Below are 15,437 nucleotides of genomic sequence, written 5' to 3' on the forward strand. Positions count from 1 at the left end.
CCTTCCGGCCCCACATCCTCTGAACGGGCTGGGTGCCTCCTCTGGGGCGTAACCAGCTTGGCCGCGCCCCCGACAGACCCCGCCCCCAGCCCGCCGCCAAGGGCCCGCCCCCCGGGCCGCGGCGCTTCGCGTCCAGCGGGGGCGCTAGAGCGCGGGGGACCGGGCGGGGCGGGCCCGGGAGGCCCGGAGGCGGGGCCGCGGGCCGGGGGCGGACTGGGGCGGGCGGAAGGAGAGCCAGGCCGGAAGGAGGCTGCCGAAGGGCGGGAGGCAGGAGCGGGCCCGGAGCTGCTGGGCTGGAGCGGCGGCGCCGCCATGTCCGATAGCGAGAAGCTCAACCTTGACTCGATCATCGGGCGCCTGCTAGAAGGTTGGTCGGGGCGGGGGAGGCCTGCGTCCGCCGCGCCCTGGCCCCCTGCCGGGCCCGGAAGTGGCGCGCGGGCGGGCCCCCGGGGCCAGCTTAGACTGGGCGGGGACGGGCCGCGAGGTTCGGTGGCCGCAGCCGCCCCCCCGCGGACGCGCCTGAGAGGTCCGGGGCCCGCTCCGACGCGCGGAGCAGCCCCCTCTCCCGGGCCGGGGGCGCACGGGTTGCCTGGGTTCTTGAGGCGAGAGAGAAACCCGTGAAGCCCGGTCCACGAAGGGGTCCTGCGCTGTGAGGTTTTTGGGTGGCAGCCCCCTGCGCACGACAGTCGCCTCCCGAGGCGCTGAGGGTAGTTGGGGGCTTCCCTTGGGAGGCTTGAGGCTGAGGTCCCGGGAGGCTCAGCAGCAACAGCTGCCTGTGGGTAAGGAGCGGCCGAGGAGGCCTAGGCGCCCCCGGAGGTATCCATAGGGCCACCCGTGTCGCCCACCCTCCTCCTGTCAGGGTCCAGGGTCTTGACACCCCATTGCGCCCCCAGTGCAGGGCTCGCGGCCTGGCAAGAATGTACAGCTGACAGAGAACGAGATCCGCGGTCTGTGCCTGAAATCCCGGGAGATTTTCCTGAGCCAGCCCATTCTTCTGGAGCTGGAGGCACCCCTCAAGATCTGCGGTGAGCCCCCGACCCAGGTCCCCTTGCCTTCCTAAAAGTGGCACTGGCCCCCACAGAGTTCCTGGAGTCCTCCTCCCTTGAGCCCAGTCCTGGCCCTGGGTTCAGGTCTAGACCCTGCATCTAGCTTACCCGGTTCCCTGGGTCACAGGTGATATACACGGCCAGTACTACGACCTTCTGCGACTATTTGAGTATGGCGGTTTCCCTCCGGAGAGCAACTACCTCTTTCTGGGGGACTATGTGGACAGGGGCAAGCAGTCCTTGGAGACCATCTGCCTGCTGCTGGCCTATAAGATCAAGTACCCCGAGAACTTCTTCCTGCTCCGTGGGAACCACGAGTGCGCCAGCATCAACCGCATCTACGGTTTCTACGATGAGTGTGAGTGGTCTGAGTGTCTGGGGCTGCCCGGGTCCTGACCACACTCCTTGCCATTCAGTGGGACCTTCACATTGGCCTGATATCTGACAGACACTTGCTAGACTGTGCGCTTCACGAAGGCAGGGCCCAGGTCCGTTTTTGTGCCTGCCCTGCCCCTCCTGGCATGGGGTCTGGGGAATGGTTGCTGACTGAAGGACTGCCCGTATTCTAGTGCCTTCCCCCAGGGCCCTGCCTGGTGACGTTCCCCCTACATTTGCTACTAAGCATTTAGGATGTTTGCAAATGAGCTCTGCTGTCCAGAAGCTGAGATAAACCAGACCTGTACTTGGCCCGGCTCATGGGCCGGGGCGTGCAATGAATGCCAACCCTGAGGCTGGTCCAGATTGGAACTCAGTTTCCAGCGGACTCGGGTGCTTTAGAAGTACTTCTGGCGGGAGGCTGAGGTGGGAAGATCACTTGGACCCAGAAGCTCCAAGTTACAGTGAGCGATGATCTTGCTGCCGCACTCCAGCCTGGGTGACTGAGCAAGACCCCGTTTCTTTACTTTTTTGAGACGGACTTTCGCTCTTGTTGCCCAGGCTGGAGTGCAGTGGTGTGATCTCAGTTCACCACAACCTCCATCTCCCGGGTTCAAGCGATTCTCCTGCCTCAGCCTCCCAAGTAGCTGGGATTACAGGCGTACAACACCATGCCTGGCTAATTTATTTGTATTTTAGTAGAGACAGGGTTTCTCCCTGTTGGTCAGGCTGGTCTTGAACTTCTGACCTCAGGTGATCCGCCCGCTTCGGCCTCCCAAAGTGCTGGGATTACAGGTGTTAGCCACCATGCCCTGCCCAAATCCTGTTTAAATTACAGATTAAAATAAAAAGTAACTAGAATTGCTCCTGGAAGGCTGACAGATGGCAGGGGTGGGGGGTGGTTTGCATTGGTGCCTGACTCTCTCCCAGCTGCGGCTGAATAGCCCAGGGACCCCGGCTGAGGGTGGAGCAGGCAGGCCCCTCACAGCCACCTCCCTCTGGGCAGGCAAGAGACGCTACAACATCAAACTGTGGAAAACGTTCACTGACTGCTTCAACTGCCTGCCCATCGCGGCCATAGTGGACGAAAAGATCTTTTGCTGCCACGGAGGTGAGCTCTCCTTAGTTCTCATCTGGGAAGTCACTCCTTTCAGGAAGTGTCTCCATACCCCACTGTGCTGGGCTGCACTCACTTCCTTGATGTGCGTCCTACATGGGGCGGGCTTGTCTTTCTCCCAGAGCTCTGTGCTCCTGAGGGCAGGGACGCCTTTGTGCCTGTTTGGGAACTTGAAAAAGCTGAGGGGAAGGGGATGACTTCTGCCTGCCTAGGCACCCAGGAGACCAGTGGAGGGACCAGGAGGGTGGTGGAAAAGGTGAGGCTCACTGGCCAAGGCTTCCTGGAGGAAGGATGTCCTTGTTTGAGGAAGTGACCTTCCCCCTGGCCCTCCAGGCCTCTCCCCAGACCTGCAGTCCATGGAGCAGATTCGGCGGATCATGCGGCCCACAGATGTGCCTGACCAGGGCCTGCTGTGTGACCTCCTGTGGTCTGACCCTGACAAGGACGTGCAGGGCTGGGGCGAGAACGACCGTGGCGTCTCTTTTACCTTTGGAGCCGAGGTGGTGGCCAAGTTCCTCCACAAGCACGACTTGGACCTCATCTGTCGAGCACACCAGGTGGGCTGGCGGCTCCCGTCTGTGGCGGGGGAAGGGGAGGGCCTTGCCTGCGCTTGGGACTGACCGCTCCGATCCTCGCCCAGGTGGTAGAAGATGGCTATGAGTTCTTTGCCAAGCGGCAGCTGGTGACACTTTTCTCAGCTCCCAACTACTGTGGCGAGTTTGACAATGCTGGCGCCATGATGAGCGTGGACGAGACCCTCATGTGCTCCTTCCAGGTGAGTGTGGGGAAGAAAGGAGCTACTAGGCCTCGTGGCTCAGCCCCATGAGCTTGAGCAACCCTGTCTCTTTTAGATCCTCAAGCCCGCCGACAAGAACAAGGGGAAGTACGGGCAGTTCAGTGGCCTGAACCCTGGAGGCCGGCCCATCACCCCACCCCGCAATTCCGCCAAAGCCAAGAAATAGCCCCTGCGCCCTGTGCCTGTGCCCCAGATGATGGATGGATTGTACAGAAATCATGCTGCCATGCTGGGGGGGGTCACCCCGGCCCCTCAGGCCCACCTATCACGGGGAACATGGAGCCTTGGTGTATTTTTCTTTTTTTTTTTTTTTTTTTTTAATGAATCAATAGCAGCGTCCAATCCCCCAGGGCTGCTTCCTGTCCTCATCAGCGGTGGCTGTGAGCAGGATCCTGGGGCTGAGGCTGCAGCTCAGGGCAACGGCAGGCCAGGTCGTGGGTCTCCAGCCGTGCTTGGCCTCAGGGCTGGCAGCCGGATCCTGGGGCAACCCATCTGGTCTCTTGAATAAAGGTCAAAGCTGGATTCTCGCCATGGCCTCCGTCTCGCATCTAAGACACTGCCTGGCAGCTCTTCTGCGCGGAGCTACTTGGGAGGCTGGGCACCAGGCCCCAGCAAGGACAACCCTAGCCACACACGCAGGTCCAAGGCTCTTAGAATTCCAAGTCAGCGCCAAAGAGTATCAGGAAAGCAAGAAAAGCTGGCAGCTCCACGGGGGTCCCAGATGCACGCCCAGGACTTCAGGAAGGAGCAGGTCATGACTGGCAGAGAAGCTGGGTCACCAGGGGCCAGCAGCACCTGCTGTGACATTTTCCTTAGGAAGGTGAGCCTGAGGGAGACAGGTTTCCAGCCTTGGCCAGCTGGAGTATAGCCTGAGACTCAATGGGAAATAAGAGGTAGGAACGTCAGTAGTTCAGGGCCAGGTCTGGAAAGTCACGATTGGGGGTTGTAGGGAGATAACAGGGCCCAGGCCTGACTGCTGTGGGACAGCTTTACAGTGACAGCCAGCTGGGGCCTGCAAGAGGCAGTGAAACAGCCCAGCTCCAGGAAGCCCACCTTTCTGATCCCCAGGCCTGAGACCCAGCTCTTCTTCCACTGGCTGGGGTTTCATCTAGTCCAAGGCCTCTGGGTACAGGCTTCAGGTTCTTGGTTCAGCCTTCTCCCTCACTGTCTTCAGCCAGCACAGGGCTGGGGCCCTGGGGGGAGCGTACAGGGGCCAGGATGGAGCCGAAGAACAGTGAGCGGAACTGGAAAGAGAACAAGTGAGTTCTGGAGGCTGCTCCCTTCCCCACCTCCCGCCCCTGCCTCCACCTCCAGTCCCTACCTTCTTGGGTGGGGGAGTCCCAGGCACTGTACTGGGCTCAGCCTCATCTTCCTCGGAGTGGAGGCCGGGGCTCTCGGGGGGCTGGGGACCAGGTGAAAGGGAAATGGAGGGCAGCACCCGCGAGCCCTCACTGCCTATAGTGGTTTCCATGGCGATCATGTAAGAGTCAATGTCGTCACTGGCAAAGTCGTCTGGGTGGGGTAGGCTGCAAGCAGAATCGGAGTATCAGGGAGGAAAGGGGGAGCAGAGGCAGGGCCCCACCTTAGAAGGCTCCAAGGGAGCTCTGGGGCCCTCTGACCACTGAAGATCTCTTGGTTTTATGACTTCCTGATTTGGCTGGAGAGGAGAGGATGCAGGGGTTAAGTGGTGGCTTCCTGGAGAGGGTGGGCCAGGAATCTCTGATCAGAATTGAGGTAGGGGCCTGAGGAAGGCATCCTGGGGGCTCCTTTAGCTCAGCTAGGGGAGAGGAGCAGCAAGTCCTGTGAACTGGGCCACATGGGGCCCAAGTCCCCGCCTTCCCAGGGGACAGAAGCTGGAAAGCACAGGAGCCCGGGGACAGGCTGGGCTGGGGGCCAGCCCCAGCTTCCTGTCCTGAAAGTGCACTGGGCCATCCTCCCCAGCCCACCTGCTCTTCCAGCCACCTGCTTCCCCCAGCCCAGGCAGCTCCTGCCTCCCAGCAGCCCTTTCCCTCCTTGGCCTGGGAGGAGGCTCAGAGGGGAGGCCTCAGCCAGAGAAGGAAGCCGGCAGGGCCTTGGGGATGCTTCCATGGGTGGGAGGAGTCTCTGAGTACAGCTGACCAAGAAGGCTGAGTCTGCAGGGCTGGCAGCTGTGAGCACTGTAGGGGTAGGGACTGGGGCCTCACGGAGAGAGAGGAGGAACAGGAGGGAAGCGGGAGAGAGAACACATTGCAGGGGTAGGGACTGAGGCCTGATGGAGAGAGAGGAGGAACAGGAGGGAAGCGGGAGAGAGAACACATTGCAGGGAGGTGCAGAAGCTAGGAACTGCGTCTCAGGCTGGAGAGCACAGACATGGGGAGAGGAGGAGTTGGGGGAGGTGCCCTCACCTGTGAGTCTGGAGCTGAGGCACTGGCTGATGACGCTCTGGGGAGCCCAGGTCCTGGGAGTGCGAGTCGGTGTCTGAGAGTGTGGCCAAGACAAAGTGGCCATCCAGCAAAGAGTCCTTGATGGTGAAGATGGCAGGCCTGGGCAGGGGACGGGGGTCCCAAACTAGGTCATCCTATTCAGCTCCTGGCATCCCAGAGCCCTTCCCTGTCCCAAGGCTGGGAATTACCTGCCTGGAGCATCAAAATGAATGCTAAGATTCAAGTTTGCTGACTCTGCAAAGCTCAGGAGCCCCTGGGAGGAAAGAGGTAGCAGGTGAGGCCCCGGGCTGGGCTGAGCTGGGCAGGCAGGACAGGACTGGCGAGTGCGTAGGGGGAACCTCACCCGGAACTCCTTGAGGCAGAAAGTAATGGCCACCCCTTCCTGGGCCTGCAGCTGCTGGAAATCCTCCTCTGCAAGGCACATCTCAGTCACCATGGCTTTGGCAGTGCTGTCTGTTGGGGAAGAATAGGAGGAACCTGGGCCCCACCCCTCTCCCACCTGCCGCTCTGCTCTGTCCCAGGTCACGTCCAGCCCCCTCACCTGCCTCCTCCTCATGGTAGCTGCGCAGAATGACCCTGCGGCCACGGCCAATGCCCAGCGTCACTTCAGCCAGCGCAGGAGGGAAGGGCACAACAGCCTCCCCCAAGACCCTGTGAACAGGGCGGAGCATTACCCCCAATGCTTGGCCCTGCCCAGGGCTTTGCTCGCAGAGGACCTGAGGCGGGAGTAACACATGCACACGCATGGATGTGCGCAGGCCTAGCACACGGTGGACGAGGCCCAGATAAGGTGGCAGGAAGGGGGCCGGTTGCAGTGATTGCTCAAACCTGGCAGGTGGCACCTGACCATGCAGAGCGGGGAGAGGGCCCAGAGGCAGGACATGGCACTCATGCCGCCCTACAAACCCGGCCTTCAGAAAGAGCCCTGAAACCCTCATCCTCTAGGGATACCCATTGCTATACAGATGAGATCACATCTGGAGTTTGCTTCAAGTCAACGGGACGGGAGCTGCATCTGCTTTTACATATATTTGAAATTATTCATGAGACAGAGAGTGCTCGCTTCAGCAGCACATACGCTAAAACTGAAGCATGCAAAAGATTAGCGAGGCTCCTGCACAAGGATTAAAAAAAAAACAGAGTAGCTGGGTGCAGTGGCTCATGCCTGCAATCCAAGCACTCTGGGAGGCCGAAGCAGTGGATCATTTGAGGTCAGGAGCTCGAGACCAGTTTGGCCAACATGGTGAAACCTCATCTCTACTAAAAATACAAAAATTAGCCGGTGCATACCTGTAATCCCAGCTACTCGTGAAGCTGAGGCAGGAGAATTGCTTCAACCTGGGAGGCGGAGATTGCAGTGAGCTGAGATTGCACCACTGCACTCCAGCCTGGGCGACAGAGCAAGACTCCGTCTCAAAACAAACAAAATGAGAGAAACGACTGCTCATTTTTTAAAAAAAGAGACTGGGGGCTAGGCGTGGTGGCTCACGCCTGTAATCCCAGCACTTTGGGAGGCTGAGGCGGGCAGATCACGAGGTCAGGAGATCGAGACCATCCTGGCTAACATGGTAAAACCCCATCTACTAAAAATACAAAAAATTAGCCAGGCGTGGTGGTGGGCACCTGTAGTCCCAGCTGCTCGGGAGGCTGAGGCAGGAGAATGGCGTGAACCCAGTAGGCGGAGCTTGCAGTGAGCCGAGATCCCGCCACTGCACTCCAGCCTGGTTGACAGAGCAAGACTCCATCTCACACACACACACACAAAAGGGCGCAGTGGCTCACGCCTATAATCCCAGCACTTTGGGAGGCTGAGGCGGGCAGATCACCTGAGGTCGGGAATTCAAGACCAGCCCGACCAACATGGAGAAACCCCGTTTCTACTAAAAATACAAAAAATTAGCCAGGCATGGTGGCGCATGCCTACAATCCCAGCTACTTGGTAGGCTGAGGCAGAAGAATCACTTGAATCGGGAGGCGGAGGTTGTGGTGAGCCTAGATCGTGCCACTGCCTGGGCAACAAGAGCGAAACTCCATCTCAAAAAAAGAAAAAAAAAGAAAACCCTAAATGCAGCCCAAGGAATTGGCCCCCCTCTCACTACCCAAAAGAGCTCTGAGCAGTGCTGGCTCAAGAGAACCTGGGGAAACAGATGTCAGGACCCAAAGGGACATTCAGTCACACTGAGAAATGAGCAGGACCTTGGGCCACTTGAATACAAGCAGTGTCTAGCGTGGGACAGGGGGAGAGCCCACTCCTCTCTGAACTGGTTCTTGCCAGGGACCTTTGCTTCCACTGGAGTCCCTGTTTCCCTGGCCCCAGACAGCCCCCGGTGCTCGGACTGCCCAGAACAGCTCCACCCATAGTTGATTACTCAGGCAGCCCTCCTGAACCACAACCTCCCCTTCAGCCTCCTGCCCTGGCCTTGGGGACTCCTTGATCCTGGGCAATCAGGAAAAGAGGCTGCCCTTGAGTGGGGAACACCTCTGGAAGGATGCCCAGGCCGGAGTAGGGGTCTGAGCCTCTGAGCCACAGGTTAAGGGGAAGACCTTCAAAGTTACTCAAGCCAGACAAGAGATTTGGTGGCAGGCCAGAAATCTGCTTCCTACAGGAGGAATTGGAATGGGTCTGAGCAGCCAGAAAGTCAAGTCAGACCTTTGGGATGGAGAACGAAGGCTCCTAACAGTGAGGAGAATGGAGCAAGGAGGCGCCTGCCCCTCCTCCATGCCACCGTCTGCCTTTAAAGAGCCAGGTAAGGACCTGAGCACATAGCGGGCCATGGGATGTCTTTGAGGTTCACAGAAACTCTGTAGGGAAAATGAAGGACGTACCTTCTTAAATCAACCCTTGAGGCCCCAAAGGAAGAGAGAGACCTGGAGCTGAGCTGAGGGCAGGGGTGTGCTCACCGTGCTGGGGCGCGGAGCATGTGGGGGCACGAGGCTGGGTCGAAGACGGCCTGCAGGGACTCACAGTCCTGGAAGGACAGGTTGTGAGTCTTCCGCACCCCTGGATGGGCGATAGGGTCTCAGTGGGCCTCGCCGACCTCCCTGCCGAGGCACCCCTTGGCTGGCCGGCTGCCCACTCACCGAACTTGCAGTGCAGCTGGACCACCAGGCGGCTGCTCCGGCCGTTCAGGGAGATGCAGCATTTTTCCACCGTCTTCTCCAGCATCGCCAGTGAGCGGAAGACAGACAGGAAGGACTAAATGGGATAAGACACCTCAGCCTAGCACCGCATCTCTGCGACAAGCTCTCCTGTCCCATGTAGGCCCACACCAATCATGGGCCCAGCATGTAACTCTGGGAAAAGGGCTCCCACATCACACGGGACACTGGCATCCTTCTAGGCCTCATTCATGCTCTTCCTTATGCTTGCAATGCCTTGAAAGACCTGCTTACCTTTCTCTTTTTTTTTTTTTCTCTGAGACGGAGTCTCGCTCTGTCACCCAGGCTGGAGTGCAGTGGTGCGATCTTGGCTCACTGCAACCTCCGCCTCCCAGGTTCAAGCAATTCTCCTGCCTCAGCCTCCCGAGTAACTGGGATTATAGGCGCCCACCACCACACCTGGCTAATTTTTGTATTTTTAGTAGAGACGGGGTTTCACCATGTTGGCCAGGCTAGTCTCGAATTCCTGACCTCGTGATCCGCCCGCCTCGGCCTCCCAAAGTGCTAGGATTACAGGTGTGAGCCACCGCACCCGGCCAAAAGACCTGCTTACCTTTCTTGAAGAACTTGAGCGTCACCACCCTCTCAGGTCCCCGCTGTGATGCTTTTACCAAGGCCCTCCCTGTGTTTTGCATGGATTGGGCTTGCACGTGGCTCTCTCCCCACTTAGCATCTACTGAGTACCCCAGGGCAGAGGTACAGCTGGTGGAGATTCCTGGGGTGGGGCAGTGCCACTGCTGAGGGAAGGGCCTCACCTTCATCAGGATCTTACAGCGCGGCAGGTCCTGACCAGGGGTGGCTGCCTGGTATTGCTGGAAGAAGAGCGGAGCAAAGAGAAAGCAGGCATAGGCAGAGCGGGAGGAGTTCACCGTCCGGAGGGAGAGCTGGGCCACAAAGAGCAGGGAGAGGGACGTGGTCAGGGGGCAGCCACAGACCCAGAAGACCCTCCGGCTGCTTCTGCTCACACACTTGCCCTATCGTCCCCCCGCTCCGCCACCACCTGCTGAAACCCTCCTTCGCCATGAAGCCTTCAGAGGCGGCCTCGGCGCTGCTGCCGCAGAGGAGCGGTCGTACACCCAGGCCTTCCCCGAGTTTCTCTAAGGGCACGTTACCCCCCGGGAGCTTGCAGGAAGGCAGCTTTCAATTCACACACCGGCCTGGGAAGATGACAGGCGCTAGGCTAAGAAACTGAAACTCTGCCGACAAATCTGCCAGTGGTCACCCCGCCTAGAGGGGGCGAGACTCGAGTCCGGGTTACCCGCTCCCGGCTGGAGTCCCACCCGCCCCCACACCCCAGCCCCTCACCCCGTCCTCCAAGGGTTCCAGGTAGAGCTCGTCCCCGATGCGGGACAGGGAGTGGACGGCCTTGCCGAGCACTGCGGGGAGGAGAGCGGAAGGGGGTTAGGCTGGCGGCTCCGCGGCTCCTGCACCGCCGCTGCCAGGCCGACCCGCACTCACCCTTCACGTTGCCGCCCGTGACCAGGCACTTCATGCTGCCCCAGCGCCCAGCCAGCGGCCAGCACTACCCCACTCTCCGCGACCTCCGAGCCCGGGGTCCTTCCCGCGCACCTCCCCTGCCAGCCCCGCCCCCGCCTCCCCATTGGTCCACACGCAGGCGCCTCCGTCACGTGAGAAAAACGTTCACAGGCTCCGCCGTCACGTGACGACACACGTTGCCCCCCCCCGGTGTCACGTGACCGGGGAGGCCCGCGGCGCCGGTCAGCTGCTTCTGGCTCTGCCGGCACGCCTCTGCCTTCCGCGCCCTTGGAGATCGGGGCGTCCCGCCGGCCGCGCATCGGATCGCGAAGGGCAGAGAGGACGCAGCTCTGGGGCGCGAGGTTCCTGTGCAGTGGACCGAGCGCTGGACTCGGAGTCATAGTGTGGGTGCGAGCTCTCTGGGATCACCCACTGAGTAGAGTTCCCGGGCATCTGTCGGGGGATACAGGATGCAAGCAAGACCATCACACCCACTCTGGGCCGGAGACTCGAACTCCAGCAGCAATCCCCAACTCTAGAAAGAGGTCAAAGCAGCTTGCTTGCAGCAGCTGGGAGTGGGAGGTGGCTGCTCCTTCTGGCTTCCAGGATCCTTGAAGGAAAAACGGCAACTTCTCCAGGCAGAAAGGGGTAGAACGGTGCTCCTGGCAGAGGGAGGAACAAGAGTAAATGCTCAGCGGTGTGGGCTCCGCCCCCTGGAGAGGGGAGTAGGTCTGTGAGTCTCAGAGAGGCTTAGGGGCCGCCAGATGATGAGGGGCACCGCTGGGACGCTCTAGAAATGTTTTACGAGGGTGGATCGTGGTTATGTGCCTTTTTTTTTTTTTTCCCTAAGACATATTCTTGCTCTGTCACCTAGGCTGGAGTGCAGTGGCGCGAACACGGCTCACTGCCGCCTGGAACTCCTGAGCTCAAGGGATCCTCCCACCTCAGTCTCCTGAGTATCTGGGACCACAGGCACACCCACCACGCCCGGCTTTTTTGTTTGTTTGTTTGTTTTTTGTTTTTTGTAGAGACGGAGTCTTGCCATGTTGCCCAGGCCCATCTCAACTCTAGGGTTCAAGATATCTTTCCGCCTTGGCCTCTCAAAGTGGCGTGAGCCACTGCACCCGGCCTGGTTTTTTGTTTGTTTGTTTGTTTTGTCTTTTTTTTTGTGGGGGGGGGGTTTTGTTTGTTTTGAGATAGAGTCTCGTTCTGTTGCCCAGGCTGGAGTACAGTGGCACGATCACGCCTCCCAGGTTCAAGCGATTCTCTTGCCTCAGCCTCCCAAGTAGCTGGGATTACAGGCGCCTGCCACAAGGCCTAGCTAATTTTTGTACTTTTAGTAGAGACGGGTTTCGCCATGTTGGCCAGGCTGGTCTTGAACTCCTGACCTCAAGTGATCTAAGGTCAGGAGTTTGGCCTCCCAAAGTGCTGGGATTACAGGCATGGGCCACCACACCCAGCCCGGGCCTGTGTTTTTAAAAGACCTCAGACTGGCAGGGCGTGGTGGCTTATGCCTGTAATCCCACCACTTTGAGAGGCTGAGGCGGGCGGATCACCAGGTCAAGAGATCCAGACCATTCTGGCCAACATCGTGAAATCCCCTCTCTACTAACAGTACAAAAATTAGCCGGGCGTGTTGGCGAGCGTCTGTAGTCCCAGCTACTCTGGAGGCTGAGGCGGGAGAATTGCTTGAACCCGGGAGGTGGAGGTTGCAGTAAGCCGAGATCGTGTCACTGCACTCCAGCCTGGCGACAGAGCGAGACTCCATCTCAAAACAAAAACAAAAACCAGACTGTGTGCCAGGTGGGGATGCATCAGCTGGAAGGTCTTCCCCTTCTCCTGGGCCTCCAGGTCCAGGTGAGTAAAATGTAAGGGAGTCCTAGAGAAACTCACTGACCCCTACTCTCCCCACAGTACCAAGGCTCTGGTGGTTCTTTGAAGGGCCCAGGGCATCCCTGTGTTCCTGTAGGGCCTGCCTGTGCCTTGCCCCTCAGATCCTGTGGTAGTGAAGATATATTTGTCTCTGTGCCCCTTGCTCTCCAGACCCACTTTCAAATGAGTTGAATTGATACATAATAATTGTACACATAGAGCGAGTACAGCTGACATTTGGATACATGCATACACTTTGTTTCTCCCTCTCCTTCCGCTCCCCTGGTCTCCAGCCCTGGCCCTTTCCGTGGAGTCCTGGGGGAGGAGGTTACTCTTCCCTTCCCCTTCCCGGGGGATCCATAGAAATAGTGCCCCCTGTCCCTGGGCATCCGGCTCAGTATGCTGGGAGTCATCCTTGGCCTCATGCTCGCCCTCACCCATACACGATCTTTCAGTTAAGTCCTGACCACTCTGCCTCCCAAACAGGTGGTAACTTAACAGGTGGCAGCTTTGCCCTCCTCTTCCATCTCCAGGGCCTAGGCCACCATCCTCTCACCTGGATGACTGTAACAGCTCTCAGTGGTCTCCTGCCTCCACCCTGCCCCCTCCAGGCCACTCTCCATACAGCAGCAAAGTGACCCTCCTAAAATGTCCATTGTGTCATGTCTCTCCCATGTTTGCACACTCCAAGTGGTCGCCATAAAATCCAAACTCTGCCCTGAGCCTGCAGGAGCCGTCCCCACCCATTTCTGCACCTGTTGCCTCCCCTTGATCACCTGCACAGCCATGCTAACCGTGTGGGCTCCCTGAACCCCCCACTTCCTCTTCCACCTGGGGATCTTAGCACATCCTTAGCTGCCCCCCACTTGGCATCAGCTTACCTCTTCTAATGTGGTGGTGCTTCTCTTCCCTGGGCCCAGTGAGGTCTTTTCTGCCCCCACCAGCACCCCAGTACGCTCTAGCTAGGCCCTGTTTTAGCCACAGCACTTACCACATTATTTCATACGTGTGTTTTCCTATTTAACATGTGTCCTCCTCACTAGTGTGTCTGCCTCACAAGGGCAGGAACCATGTCTGGTTTTGTTTTGTTTTGTTTTTCCTGAAGACAGAGTCTTGCTCTGTCGCCCAGGCTGGAGTGCAGTGGCGTGATCTCGGCTCACTGCAAACTCCGCCTCTGGGGTTCAAGCAATTACTGTGCCTCAGCCTCCCAAGTACCTGGGAATACAGGCGTGTGCCACCATGCCTGGCTAATTCTTGTATTTTTATTAGAGATGGGGTTTAGCCATGTTGGCCAGGCTGGTCTCAAACTCCTGACCTTAACTGATCTGCCCGTCTCAGCCTTCCAAAGTGCTGGGATTACAGGCGTGAGCCACCACACCCGGCCTTGGCTTTGTTTTGTTTTGTTCTGTTTTGTTTGTTAAGATGGGGTCTTGCTTTGTCACCCAGGCTGGAGTGCAGTAGCACGATCATGGTTCACAGCAGCCTCAACTTCCCAGGCTCAAGCGATCCTTCCACCTCAACCTCCCGAGTAGCTAGGGCTACCAGCGCGTGCCACTGCAGCCAGCTAATTTTTTAAAAAATATTTTTGTTAGAGATAAGGTCTCCTTCAGTTGCCCAGGCTGGTCTTGAACTCCTGGGCTCAGGCAGTCCTCCTTCTTTAGCCTCCCAAAGTGCTGGGATTACAGGCGTGAGCCACCGTGCCCAGCATCCATATCTGTTTTGTTTGTTGCTGTATGTACCTCACACAGGGTCTGGCACTCAGTAAATGAGTAAATAGATGTTACATTGTAAAATGTGTAAACCAGCTGGGTGCGGCGGCACATACTTTTAATCCCAGCACTTTGGGAGGCGGAGGCGGGTGGATCACTTGAGCCTAGGAGGTAGAGGTTGCAGTGAGCCGAGATAGCGCCACTGCACTGCAGCCTGGGTAAGAGAGCCAGACCCTTTCTCAAAAAAAAAAAAAAGGCCGAGTGCGATGGCTCACACCTATAATCCCAGCACTTTGGAAGGCCGGGGCAGGTAGATCACCTGAGACCAGGAGTTCAAGACCAGCCTGGCTGACGTGGTGAAACCCCATCTCTACTAATAACACAAAAATTAGCCAGGCATGGTGGCACGTGCCTGTAGTCCCAGCTACTCAGGAGGCTGAGGCAGGAGAATCGCTTGAACCCGGGAGGTGGAGTTTGCAGTGAGCCAAGATCACCCCACTGCACTCCAGCCTGGGTGACAGAGTGAGGCTGCGTCTCAAAAAATGAATGAGTGAATATCTATAAACCATTCCTGTTGACAAAGGACATGGAAAAATAAACAAACAAACAAATAAATTAGCGTGAGCCAAATGCAGCTGAGCTGTCTCTAAGTCACTCTTAGCACAGTGCTGAAACACTCAACTTCCAGCACTCCACCCACAGTCCCATCTCTCCCTGCTTGACAGTTGTCCCCATGTTCTCAGCCTCATCCTGCTCTCTGGACCCCTCCCCCACCACTTGTAAACCAGCACAGCCTTCCACCTCTGCCTCGTACTCATTACCTGAGCAGCCGCCTGGAACAAGGGTAGATGCCGAAGCTCCCTGAAGGCAAGGAAACGGGAGGCTGTGAATCTTCACACAATCCTGTTTCTGCCCCTGACACCTATAGAGTTATGGAGTCCTATGGCCTTGAGGACCCTAGGCAGAAGAGAAGGGAGACATATGCTTTTTTTCATATGTTTCACATCTGTCTTCACTGGTGTGTCCGCCTCACAAGGGCAGGAACCATGTCGGCCCTTTATATCAGCCGGGGGCAGGTGTGAGCCACTGCCCCAGTCGACATACACTCTTTCGACTCGTATTGAGCATTTTTCAGTTACCCTCCCACTCCCTTGCCAAAAGTCAGAACTCATTGGAACTTTCTGAAGGTTCCATTTAGAACAGAAAGAAGACTAGAGTGGGAAGTCGGGAGTCGTGGTAGGATGTGTCCCTGTCCTGCTGTGTGATTTGTGCAAATCCCTCCCTGTCTCGGCTGCTTCCTCATCTGTATGATGTGTTGGTGGGGGTTGGGGCGAGTAGGAGGTACTCACTGAGGTCCCTTCCAACTTTGACATGCTGTGATCCTGAAGGGGCCCCATGACTCCGCTATGCCTCTCATCCACCCCAACTTGGGGGAGAAGCTATAATTGGCTGTCCCACCTCCCC

General features: G+C 57.9%; 2 protein-coding genes across 10 annotated transcripts in view; one reads left to right on the forward strand and one right to left on the reverse strand.

Moving 5' to 3' along the window:
- Positions 1-168: 168 nt before the first annotated feature.
- PPP1CA (protein phosphatase 1 catalytic subunit alpha) lies at positions 169-3,863 on the forward strand. Its single transcript, XM_033205119.1, has 7 exons — positions 169-367; positions 894-1,025; positions 1,174-1,404; positions 2,428-2,532; positions 2,872-3,095; positions 3,179-3,313; positions 3,390-3,863. Exons 1-7 carry the CDS (start codon positions 313-315, stop codon positions 3,498-3,500), a joined length of 993 nt encoding a protein of 330 aa, XP_033061010.1. The 5' UTR covers positions 169-312; the 3' UTR covers positions 3,501-3,863.
- Positions 3,633-15,437, reverse strand: part of RAD9A (RAD9 checkpoint clamp component A) — an 83,651-nt gene continuing 71,846 nt past the window's right edge. For 2 of the 9 annotated variants that reach the window (XM_033205109.1, XM_033205110.1), the window contains exons 3-13: positions 14,795-14,930; positions 10,375-11,054; positions 10,222-10,292; positions 9,672-9,800; positions 8,839-8,953; positions 8,659-8,758; positions 6,299-6,408; positions 5,946-6,210; positions 5,719-5,856; positions 4,656-4,860; positions 3,633-4,578 (exon numbers count right to left, since the gene is read on the reverse strand). In XM_033205109.1, the coding sequence (XP_033061000.1) occupies positions 4,483-4,578; positions 4,656-4,860; positions 5,719-5,856; positions 5,946-6,210; positions 6,299-6,408; positions 8,659-8,758; positions 8,839-8,953; positions 9,672-9,800; positions 10,222-10,292; positions 10,375-10,408 (1,263 nt within the window). In that variant the 5' untranslated portion in view covers positions 10,409-11,054; positions 14,795-14,930 and the 3' untranslated portion in view covers positions 3,633-4,482. The other 7 variants (XM_033205111.1, XM_033205112.1, XM_033205114.1 and 4 more) reach the window with 6 other exon arrangements.

Source organism: Trachypithecus francoisi, unplaced genomic scaffold (assembly GCF_009764315.1).
Source record: "Trachypithecus francoisi isolate TF-2019V2 unplaced genomic scaffold, Tfra_2.0 Lachesis_group8, whole genome shotgun sequence".
Taxonomy (NCBI): domain Eukaryota; kingdom Metazoa; phylum Chordata; class Mammalia; order Primates; family Cercopithecidae; genus Trachypithecus; species Trachypithecus francoisi.